General features: G+C 43.3%; 1 protein-coding gene across 1 annotated transcript; it reads left to right on the plus strand.

Annotated features, from left to right (window-relative positions):
* The first annotated feature begins 10,338 nt into the window (after window positions 1–10,338).
* On the plus strand, window positions 10,339–11,431 carry LOC119002752 (mitotic checkpoint protein BUB3-like). The gene is given in 2 exon segments (XM_037068821.1): window positions 10,339–11,043; window positions 11,046–11,431. Coding segments are annotated over 2 exon segments (1,038 nt in total). The 5' UTR covers window positions 10,339–10,391.
* The last annotated feature ends 623 nt before the right edge of the window (window positions 11,432–12,054 follow it).

A 12,054-nucleotide genomic window follows, 5' to 3' on the forward strand; every position in this document is an offset into this window, starting at 1 on the left:
AATAAATAAATAAAATCTTTTTTAAAAGGATTCTCTCCTTATCTTTATTTTTTTTTAAATATTTTATTTATTTATCTTTAGAGGGGAAGGGAAGGAGAGAGGGAGAGAAATATCAATGTATGGTTGCCTCTGCCGAGGACACACAATGTATCATGTGTCCCCTGCCGGGAACTGGCCTGCAACCCAGGCATGTGCCCTGACTGGGAATCAAACTGCGATCCTCTGGTTTGCAGGCCCGTGCTCAATCCACTGAGCTACACCAGCCAGGGCTCTCCTTATCTTTAATGTTGGGTTATTTAATTATGATGCGTCTTGACACCAAGACAAATTTCTCCTTGGATCTAACTTCTTTGGGACTCTCTAAGCTTCCTGAACTTCCATGTCCATTTCTTTTGCCAGATTGGGGAAGTTTTCCTTCATTATTTTTTCAAGTAAGTTTTCAATTTCTTGCCCTTCCTTTTCTTCAATTTCTTCTCCTTTTTGTACCTCTGTAATTCGGATATTGGAATGTTTAAAGTTGTTCCAGATGTTCCCAAGCCTCTCCTCAATTTTTTGAATTCTTGTTCCTTCCTTCTGTTCCAACTGAATGTTTATTTCTCCCTTCTGTTTCAAATTGTTGATTTGAATCCTGGTTCCTTTCTCTTCACTGTTTGTTCCCTGTGTATTTTTCTTTATTTCACTTTGTGTAGCCTTCACTTCTTCCTTTATTTTGTGACCATACTCAATCATTTCTGTGAAAATCCTGATTTTCAGTGTTTTGAACTCTGCATCTGATAGGTTAGCTATCTCCTAGTCACTTAGTTCTTTTTCTGGAGTTTTGATTTTTTCTTTCATTTGGGCCATATTTCCTGTCTCAGTGCACCAGCCTGGATGAGTGTTTCTTTTTTTTTTTTTCCAATGTATGATTGCCTTTCGTGCATCCCCTGCTGGGAGTTGGCCTGCAGGGAACCAGCCTGCAACCCAGGCATGTGCCCTGACTGGGAATCAAACCACGACCCTCTGGTTCACAGGCCCACGCTCAATCCACTGAGCTACACCAGCCAGGGCTCGAGTGTTTCTTTTTTAACTCTTTGGTTGTCAGACTTCCATACAGTTTGATTTTCTGGCAACTCCAGTTGGTTTTTGTTTTTAAATTTGTTGTTATCCTTCTTTTGGTTGTGTAAGGAAGCAAAGCATATCTACCTATGCCTTCATCTAGGCTGAAACGATAAAGGGAACAATTCTTTATCATTTGTACAGTATGTATATATAATATAGCAGCAAATTTACATTACAAAAGCCCTCCCATGAAAATCAAAAGTGGGCGTTTTTTTACCTAGAGGAGTCATATTCATAGAGATGAAAGTAGAATGGTGATTGCCAGGGCCTGGGGAAAGGGAAATGTGGAGTTAGTGTTTAATGGGTACTGAGTTTCAGTTTGAGAATATGAGAAAGAGTTCTGGAAATGGATGTTGGTGATGGTGCACAGTAACATCATTGTCCTTAATGCCACTGAACTGAACAATTAAAAATGACTACAGTGATACATTTTATGTTATGTAAATTTTACCATGATTTTTTCAAAATTTAAGTAAGTATTTGGTTCCAGTTAAGGCCCCTAAAACCAACATGATGAGGTCTCTGGTGACTCAGGATGTGGATAAATAGATTAGTATGCAATGTGCTCACAAAAGGAGAACAAATGCAATACTCGGCTCTAAGTAAAACACAAAAACCCTGGCAGATCTGTACAGGATTTTAAGAAAATGGAATCTGAAAACAGTGTGTCCAATTTGCTTTTTTTTTTAAAGCTTTTTTTCCTAGATTTTATTTATTTATCTTTAGAGGGGCAGGGAAGGAGAGAAGTATGGTTGCTTCTCATGAGTCCCCTGCTGGGAACTGGCCTGCAACCCAGGCATGTGCCCTGACTGGGAATCAAACCTTGATCGTGTGGTTTGCAGGCCTGCGCTCAATCCACTGAGCTATGCCAGCCAGGGATCCAATTTGCTTTTTGATCCATTTGAAATATGGTGTTGGAAAAGAGCTCTACAATCTGGGTGGCTCTATAATCTGGGCCACCCAAAAGGTAAAAAATTGGATGGGTCTGTCACCAGACCAATTCTGTGTCCGGCCCAGGCATGGTGAGGGGACCTCTGTGCTTTTGACTCACGCAGGAAAATTTTCAAGAACAAGTCCAAATGAAAGTGAAAGCAAGTTTTATTCAGGTAGAGAAAAAGAGGCTAGGATGCACTAGTGTGAAAGAAGCAGAAGTACATGTTGGAGTAGATGCAGGCAAACTCGTGAGTTGCACATTGCGTCAGTCAGTTCTTAGGGTTTTATGCGTTTCCAAGGGTATCATTTCTCTACTTTGTGTGCCAAATTCTGACTCCACCTGCTGGTTGGGGAAAGAGCTCTTGTGCCTAATATGGTTTGCTCAAGAAGTGTTATGGCTATAGACCCCTTTGGCCCTCTTCTACTTGTGGTGTTAGTTTTCATTATAATGATGGTATAATGAGCTTTGGGGTCAGTCTCTGGTCAATTTTTCCTCCATCTTGGATTGGTCTGGTTTCAGCCAGTCCTAGTTGTTGTTGACTTCAGGACCACTGCAGGAGTTTTCCTGCCATGAGCTGCTTCCCTTTGATCATGCTCAAAGATGGGGGCTCTGGTAAGAGGGCCTACTTGGCTTACTGGCCTGAGATGTCCACTCCTTCCTCATTCCACTTGCTGGGAGTTTTTCTTAATTTCTTCCAATTCCACCTCAGGTCCTAGAGGCAGAATGTTTTCAACCTGAAACATTGCTGAAGACAAAAATGACCAAACTAGACCTGATCAGTTAGTTCAGTTGGTTAGAGCATCATCTTCCTATGCCAAGGTTGTGGGTTTGACACTCAGTCAGGGTGCATACTGAAATCAACCAATGAATGCATGAGCAGCCCTGGCTGGCATGGCTCAGTTGGTTGGAGCTTCATCCCATAAACTGGAGGGTCTTGGTTTTGATTCCCACTCAAGGCACATGCCTAGACTGCAGGTTCGGTCCCTGGTCAGGGTGTGTATGAGAGGCAACTGATTGATGTTTCTCTCTCCCATTGATATTTCTCTCCCCCTTTCTTCCTCCCTTCCCTTCTCTCTAAAGTCAATGAACATGTCCTCTGATGATTATTTTTTATGTATATTTTATTGATTATACCATTACAGTTGTTCTATTCCCCCCTTCATTCCCCTCCACCCTGCACACCCCCTACCCCACCATTCCCCCCCTTTTAATTTATGACCCCTTGTCTCAAGTTCCTTAGACTCTGTATTTCCCCTACTATTCTTGCCCTCCCCCCTATCTATTTACTACCTACCGTCTATGCTACTCATTTTCTGTACCTTCTCCCCGCTTCTCCTCCTCCCACCCCCCTGTTGCTAACCCTCCATGTGTTCTTCATTTCTATGGTTCCACTCCTGATCTAGCTGTCCTCTTGGTTTGCTTTTCTTTTAGGTGTGGTTGTTAATAACTGAGTTTGTTGTCGTTTCACTGTTAATATTTTTCATCTTCTTTTTCTTATATAAGTCCCTTTAGCATTTCATATAATAAGGGCTTGGTGATGATGAACTCCTTGAACTTGACCTTATCTGAGAAGCACTTTATCTGTCCTTCCATTCTAAATGAAAGCTTTGCTGGATAGAGCAATCTTGGCTGTAGGTCTTTGGATTTCATGACTTGGAATACTTCTTTCCAGCCCCTTCTTGCCTGTAAGGTCTCTTTTGAGAAATCAGCTGACAGTCTGATGGGAACTCCTTTGTAGGTGACTGTCCCCTTATCTCTTGCTGCTTCTAGGATTCTCTCCTTCATTTTAGTCTTGGCTAGTGTAATTATGATGTGCCTTGGTGTGTTCCTTCTTGGGTCCACCTTCTTTGGTAGTGTCTGAGCTTCCTGGATTTCCTGGAAGTCTATTTCCTTTGCCAGACTGGGGAAGTTCTCCTTTATTATTTGTTCAAATAAGTTTTCCACTCGTGGCTGTTTCTTTCCCCCTTCTGGTACCCCTATAATTTGGATGTTGGAACATTTAAAGATGTCCTGGAGGTTCCTAAGCCTCTCCTCATTTTTTTGAATTCTCATTTCTTCATTCTTTTCTGGTTGGATGTTTTGTTCTTGCTTCTGGTCCATTCCATTGATTTGAGTCCCAATTTCCTTTCCATCACTATTGGTTTCCTGTGCATTTCCCTTCATTTCAATTAGTTTAGCCTTCATATGTTCCTCTAATTTGGTGACTATAATCAACCAGTTTTGTGAGCATCCTGATCACCAGTATTTTGAACTGTGCATCTGAGAGGTTCGCTATTTCTTTTTCACTTAGAGTTATCAGCTCTGGGGCTTTGAGTTCTTCTTGAGCCATATTTTGGTCTGTTCATGCCTGTTAGGTATGAGGAGCGGAGCCCTAGGTGTTCACCAGGGTGGGGCAACTCAGTCACTGGGTTCTGATGCTGTTCGTGGGGGCAGGGTCAAAGGAAAGCAATGGTAGTTCCATCTGCCACCTCCCACTGCTGCTGCTGCTGCCGCAGCTGCCACTGTCACCAGGGCCCGCGCATTCCATCCCACTGCGCTGGAATATGCGACTGAGGTCAGCCCTCCGCAGCTGGGTTCGCCCGCTGGGGCCTGCACGGTCCATCTCACTGCTCACTCTGCTGGTTTATCTGCGTGCGAATGTGTGACCGCGGTCAACCTGCCCTGCACCCTCACTGGGTCCGTGTTACTACCCCGGCTGCCTGCGTGCTGCTACCCCAGCTGCCTGCACACTGCTACCCTGGCTGCCTGCGTGCCTGGGTCAGAGGATCTTTCCTGCCCGACCATGCTCCGCTGCTGGCTCCGCCCCTCTTACAGGTCCTGGTTGATCGATTCGTTGTTGTCGGACTTCTGTATAGTTCAGTTTTCTGTTCTTTGGCTGTGTCTTTGTTCAATAAACCTTTGTTGTATTCAAACTTGGTTGTGGGAGAAGGCACAGTTTTTCTACCTACGCCTCCATCTTGGCGAAAATCTCTCTGATGAATATTTTTAAAAAATAGTAAGTGGAACAACAAATAGATGTTTCTCTCTCTCTTTCTCTCTCTCTCCCCCTCCCCTTCCTTTCTCTCTTTCTAGAAGAGGTAAATAAAAAAATTTTTTGTAATGACCAAATTGAAGCTGTCCTACTTTGGTCACATCATAAGAAGGCAGGGCTCTTTGGAAAGGACAATAATGCTGGGAAAGCAGAAGGCAGCAGGAAAAAAGGAAGACCAAATATGCAACAGACTGACTACATAAAAGAGGCCATAGGCATGAGTCCACAGGAGCTGAGCAAGTCTACCTGAGCTGCTAAGGACAGGAGATTGTGGACATCACTCACTCAATTGCCAGAAGCTGGAGCTAACTCAACTGCATGCAATACAAAGCACTGTATGTAAGTTACCATGGTTTGGGACAGGACTGCTAGAAATATGAAAGCATAAGAGAGTAAACAATGGAGCCTTCCTATGTAAATGTAGTTTTCAGATAGGATTTTTCTCTGCTTGAGATGCATAGTACTTGTTACTGCTCCCAACAGACAGAATTCTGTGTTTAGCTCCTGGGTGTGTGCAGAGCCCAAATCAGCCACCAGGGGGCAGGAGCCCTGGTGTCATACAGATCCTTGTGGGGGCAGCAACCAGTTCAAGCTCTTCAAGGCACCATTTTGTTCCCTCCAGCTTAAGAGGGCTACAGAAACTCCAGCTACTTCTAAGTGGGAAAAACATCTCACAGAGGTCAGGGTGGACTGGCCTCCCTGTCCACAGGAGGTGCCGCCAAATTTCTCAGCTCATGTGAAAGGCCTGATTGCTCCCCCTATTTGATATCATTTATCTTAATACCAACATCACTACCACCAACAAGCTGGGGGTTAATTCCGTTTTTTGAACATTTGCAGAGGCACCATTAACTTTTGTCACTAATTTTAGTGTAGTGGAATTTATGAAAGATTTACCAGCCCTGCTGGTGTAGCTCAGTGGATTGAGCATGGACCTGTAAAGCAAAGGTTCTCCGGTTCAATTCCTAGTCAGAGTACATGCCTGGGTTGCATGCCAGATCCCCAGTAGGGGACACTTAAGAGGCAACCACACACTGACGTTTCTCTCCCACTCTTTCTCCTTCCCTTCCCCTCTCTCTAAAAATAAATAAGTAAAAATATTTTTAAAAAGAGAAAGATTTACCAAACCTTTTTACTTTGGTCATAAAAATATTTGGACTTCCGCCAAGATGGAGGCATAGGTGGAAACACTGTGCCTTCTCCCACAACCAAGTTTGAATGCAACAAAGGTTTGGAGAACAAAGACACAGCCAAAGAACAGAAAATTGCATTATACGGAAGTCCGACTACAACTAACCCTGCAACCGGGACGGTAAGAGGGGCAGAGTCAGCAGCGGAACAGAGTCGGGCAGGACAGATCCCCTGACCTAGGTGCACAAGTGGCCTGGACCCAGTCAGGGTGTGGGGCAGAATGACCGCAGCCACACATTTGCGCACAGTGAGACGGACCACGTAGGCCCCAGGGGGCGAACCCAGTGGTGGAGGGCACATTCACGTGCAGTGGGACGAAACTCGTGGACCCGGTGATGGTGGCAGCTGCGGCACCTGTGGCTGCGGCGGCGGGAGGAGGCAGACAGGACGCCATTGTTCCTCTTTGACCCCACCCCCACATACAGCGTCACAACCCAGTGACTGAGTTGCCCTGCTCTGGTGAACACCTAGGGATCCAATCCTACTACGTAACAGGCACGAACAGCCCAAAAGATGGTGCAAGAAGAACTCAAAGCCCCAGAGCTGATAACTCTCAGCAACCAAGAAATTGCCAGCCTCTCAGTAGCACAATTCAAGACACTGTTTATCAGGATGCTCACAGAACTGGTTGATTATAGTCACAAATTAGAGGAACATATGAAGGCTAAATTAATTGAAATGAAGGGAGATGTCCAGGAAACCAATAGTGATGGAAAGGGAACTGGGACTCAAATCAATGGAATGGACCAGAAGCAAGAACAAAACATCCAACCAGAAAGGAATGAAGACACGAGAATTCAAAAAAATAAGGAGAGGCTTAGGAACCTCCAGGACATCTTTAAACATTCCAACATCCGAATTATAGGGGTACCAGAAGGGGAAAAGGAAGAGCAACAAGTAGAAAAGTTATTTGAACAAATAATAAAGGAGAACTTCCCCAGTCTGGCAAAGGAAATAGACTTCCAGGAAATCCAGGAAGCTCAGACAGTCCCAAAAGAAGGTGGACCCAAGAAGGAACACACCAAGGCACATCATAATTACATTAGCCAAGATTAAAATGAAGGAGAGAATCCTAGAAGCAGCAAGAGATAAGGGGACAGTCACCTACAAAGGAGTACTCATCAGACTGTCAGCTGATTTCTCAAAAGAGACCTTACAGGCAAGAAGGGGCTGGAAAGAAGTATTCCAAGTCATGAAATCCAAAGACCTACAGCCAAGATTGCTCTATCCAGCAAAGCTTTCATTTAGAATGGAAGGACAGATAAAGTGCTTCTCAGATAAGGTCAAGTTCAAGGAGTTCATCATCACCAAGCCCTTATTATATGAAATGCTAAAGGGACTTATATAAGAAAAAGAAGATGAAAAATATTAACAGTGAAAGGACAACAAACTCACAGTTATTAACAACCACACCTAAAAGAAAAGCAAACCAAGAGGACAGCTAGATCAGGAGTGGAACCATAGAAATGAAGAACACATGGAGGGTTAGCAACAGGGGGGTGGGAGGAGGAGAAGGGGAGAGAAGGTACAGAAAATAAGTAGCATAGACAGTAGGTAGAAAATAGATAGGGGGAGGGCAAGAATAGTAGGGGAAATGTAGAATCTAAAGAACTTGAGACACGTGGTTATAAACTAAGGGGGGGAGAATGGTGGGGGAGGGAGTGTTCGGGTGGAGGTGAATGAAGGGGGGGAATAGAACAACTGTAATGGTATAATCAATAAAATATATTAAATTAAAAAATATTTGCCCATGTTTTCTTCTAAAAAATACAAAGTTTTGGCTTTGAAATTTTTGGCTTGAATCCACCCAGAATTTAGTTTTGGGCGTGGTACAGTGTAGAGATCTATTTTGACTTTTTAAAAACTGTCCAGGGACCATATACCCTCCTTTCCCCACTGTTTATATATTAGCTTTTCATACATATATGGCTCATTCTCTGAGCTCTCTACTGTGTTTCATTAATCCCAAGCCAACCACATTATCTTAATTACTATAATTTTATAATGTAATAAACCCTTGATGTTTTGTTTTTTCAGGAGTATCCTGTTTGTTCTTGGCCCTTTGTACTTTCATATAAATTTTAGATTTCCTTTTCAAGTTCCCCATATAATCTTGTTAAAATTTTGATTGACAGTTGCTGCTCTTGCCGAAACTGGCACAGAGGGTGGGCGAAGCTGCCGGGTCTCAGGGTTTCTGCTTCTGCCACAAGGACAGGGGCTGCCATCAAGAGGACCAAGAGGGCCTCTAGCTGATGCCCAGGTCCTCCTTTACCCCAGTCCCCTCCTGTTCACTGCCCTGCCAGGCCTCCCTGGGTCATTAATATCTACCATGGGTTACAATCTTTTGGTATCTCTGGGTGACAATGGAAGAAGAGCTGTCTTGGACCACACATGAAATACACAAACACTAACAAAAACTGATGAGTGAATAAATGGTTTTAAGTAAGTTTACAATTTTGTGTTGGGCCACATTCATGACCGTCCTGGGTCCACGTGGCATGTGGGCCACAGGTTGGACACCCCCGTTTCTAAACAGTCAAAGCCCCCAAACAGGGCCTTCTCTCCCAGGCTGCCAATGGGAGGGGCACAGACTGGCCTTCTCAACAAGGCCCTCACAGTCCTCTGCAGGTATCAGTTAGATATCAAGAGGCACTTGGGCAACCAGAGGTCACAGCTCTGAGTGCCAAGAGTGTCTCTAGAGTCAATACAGAGAAATCAGGGAAGGGCCAGAAAAGGAGCATAGTGCTAGAGGATCTCAAATTCTCTCCTCAGTTACCTGGCCTCTGCCCCTGGATGCCTTGTCCTACCCCTTCCAAATTAGGACCCTTTTGCCCTCGACGTTTCATTCTTGTGTATGACCTCACTGCTTCCTGTGGTGGCTAAAGCTGCTCTGTTCTTGTACTTGCTGAGGAAGAGATGGGACTTGGGGAGCTGTTCCATTGCCCTCTACCCTACCGAAAAGCCACTGAGTGAACCTGCTACCTGCTCTGTTCTTTTTCATTGGTCCTAGTCAGCAGTGTGAGGAGCTTCTCATTAACACGCTGGCTCACCCATATACTTCTCCCTTTTGTTGGCAATGAGCTTCTCCGCTGACACACACACACAGCACAACAAAATTTTTAAAAAATTTCCTGATTGGTGATTGGCATTAAATCTATAGATCAATTTGGATAAACTGATATCTATGTGCTAAATACTATGCATGGCAGCCCTGGATAACAGTGAACAAGACAGACAAGGGACCTTCCCATCAAAATTAAAATGAAATCTAACCTATTTACTATGGCCTTTATAAACCATTCCACACATAAACTGTACTTCTCCCTACCCCCAGTTCATCTCACACTGTCCCCTTTCTCTGTGCTCCAACATTCCTAACCCCCCAAGCTCTCTTCCAGTTCTATTTTTGCTGGAATCTGTCTCCATACCCTGTTCTGTATTTGTATGACAGGCTCCCTAACTTAAAGCAGGTCTTTGGTCAAATATTCACTTTTTCAGGTAGGCCATCATTCTGTCTAAAATAGCTACAACATCCCTGGCTGGTGTGGCTCAGTGGATAGAGCAACAGACTGCGAACCATAGGGTCATCAGTTCGATTCCCAGTCAGGGCACATGCCTGAGTTGTGGGGGTGCATGAGAGACAACCACAATCAATGTTTCTCTTCCTCACCCTCTCTAAAAATAAATAAAATCTTTAAGAAATTACTTTAAAAAATAGGTGCAACACATCTCTCTAATCTTTGCTTTATTTTTCTCCATAGCACTCATCATTATCTAACATATAAAGTTTGTTTCTGTTTTTGTCTCTCTACTAGAAAATAAGATCCATGAACCAGAAACTCTGTCTTGTTTACTGTTATATCCTCGGGGCCTTGATTTATGCCTGAAACACAGTAGGCACTTAATGAATTGGTTGAATGAAAGAAGCAAAACCAAACAAATGAGAGGCTTGAAAAATGCCAGCCGAGATCTCTGAGTTAGTAAATGTAGTCACAGCTGTCTAAAGTACTAGAAATATTTGGCTAATGCTTAACCATTATAATAAAAACTCCATTCAGGAGTGTTCTGAGCGAAGTGAGGTGGCAGCTAACCGTGACCAAGTCGATTCGACCAAGTCGATTCTGAAGGGAAAGCAAGATGACCGGCTCTAATGAGTTCAAGCTGAACCAGCCACCCGAGGACAGCATCTCCTCAGTGAAGTTCAGTTCCAACACCTCCCAGTTGCTGCTGGTCTCCTCCTCGGACACGTTGGTGTGCCTCTATGATGTGCCAGCCAACTCCACGCGGCTCATGTACCAGCACACCAGCGCCATCCTGGACTGTGCCTTCTATGATCCGACACATGCCTGGAGTGGGGGATTAGATCATCAGTTGAAAATGCATGATTTCAACACTGATCAAGAAAATCTTGTTGGAACCCACGATGCCCCTATCCAATGTGTTGAATACTGTCCAGAAGTTAATGTGATAGTTACCGGGAGCTGGGATCAGACACTTAAATTGTGGGACCCCAGAACTCCTTGTAATGCTGGGATCTTCTCGCAGCCTGAAAAGGTGTATACCCTTTCGGTGTCTGGAGACAGGATGACTGTGGGCACTGTGGGCTGCAGAGTGTTGGTGTGGGACCTGAGGAGCATGGGCTACGTGCAGCAGTGCTGCGAGTCCAGCCTGAAGTACCAGACTCACTGCATTCGAGCATTTCAAAACAAGCAGGGTTATGTATTGAGCTCTATTGAAGGCTGAGTGGCAACTGAATACTTGGACCCAAGCACTGAGGTACAGAAGTATGCCTCAAGTGTCACAGACTAAAAGAAAATAACATTGAGCAGATTTACCCAGTCAATGCCATTTCCTTTCACAATATCCACAATACATTTGCCACAGGTGGTTCTGATGGATTTGTAAATATCTGGGATCCATTTAACAAAAAGCAACTGTGCCAGTTCCATCAGTACCCCACCAGCATCGCATCACTTGCCTTCAGTAATGATGGGACCATGCTTGCAATAGCATCATCATACATGTATGAAACTGATGACATGGAACATCCTGAAGATGGTATCTTCATTTGCAAAGTGACAGATGCAGAAACAAAACCCGAGTCACCATATACTTTAACAAGATTTCATTTGCTTAAGTGCCATGTTGATGATAATAAAACAATTCGTACTCCTTAATGGTGGATTTATTACTATTAATGAAACCAGGGGAAAACGTTAATTTTAATATTATAAGAACCTGTAAATAATTAATGAGGTTTTTATTGATTTTGTTAAACGAACATTTAAGTGCATGAGCTGATTTGATGGTTTGCTGCATTAAAGGTATTCAGGCAAACAAAATCGGAGGGCAGTGACTACACTTTTGAGAATTAGTTTTGACCCTGATGATTTCATTTCCACTGTGGAAATAAATGTTTGTAAATAATTACAGATAAGAAAATAACTCCATTCAAACTGGCCACAGTCCTTGAAGACTTCCCAAGAAAATAGTATTTAACCACCTAATGAATTTAGAGTCTTATTTGCAAATATGTTATCTCATATTTCTCTATGAGGGTTTGAGCAGATTGATTTTAATTCAAATCTATCAATATTTTCTTTTATGATTGCATTTGTGTGTCATAATTAAGAAGTCTCTGCTTAACTCAAGGTCACAAAATTTTGTTTTTATTTTGATTTATAGTTTTCATTATATATAGTTTATACTCCATTTTGAGTTAATTTTTGTGTACCGTGTGAGGCAAAGGTGTAAGTTTATTATTTATTTATTTTGCACACAGCTATATCATTGCTCAAGT

The sequence above is a fragment of the Sturnira hondurensis genome, unplaced genomic scaffold, assembly GCF_014824575.4.
Source record: "Sturnira hondurensis isolate 20B ecotype Veracruz unplaced genomic scaffold, ASM1482457v3 Scaffold0018097, whole genome shotgun sequence".
Classification (NCBI taxonomy): Eukaryota; Metazoa; Chordata; class Mammalia; order Chiroptera; family Phyllostomidae; genus Sturnira; species Sturnira hondurensis.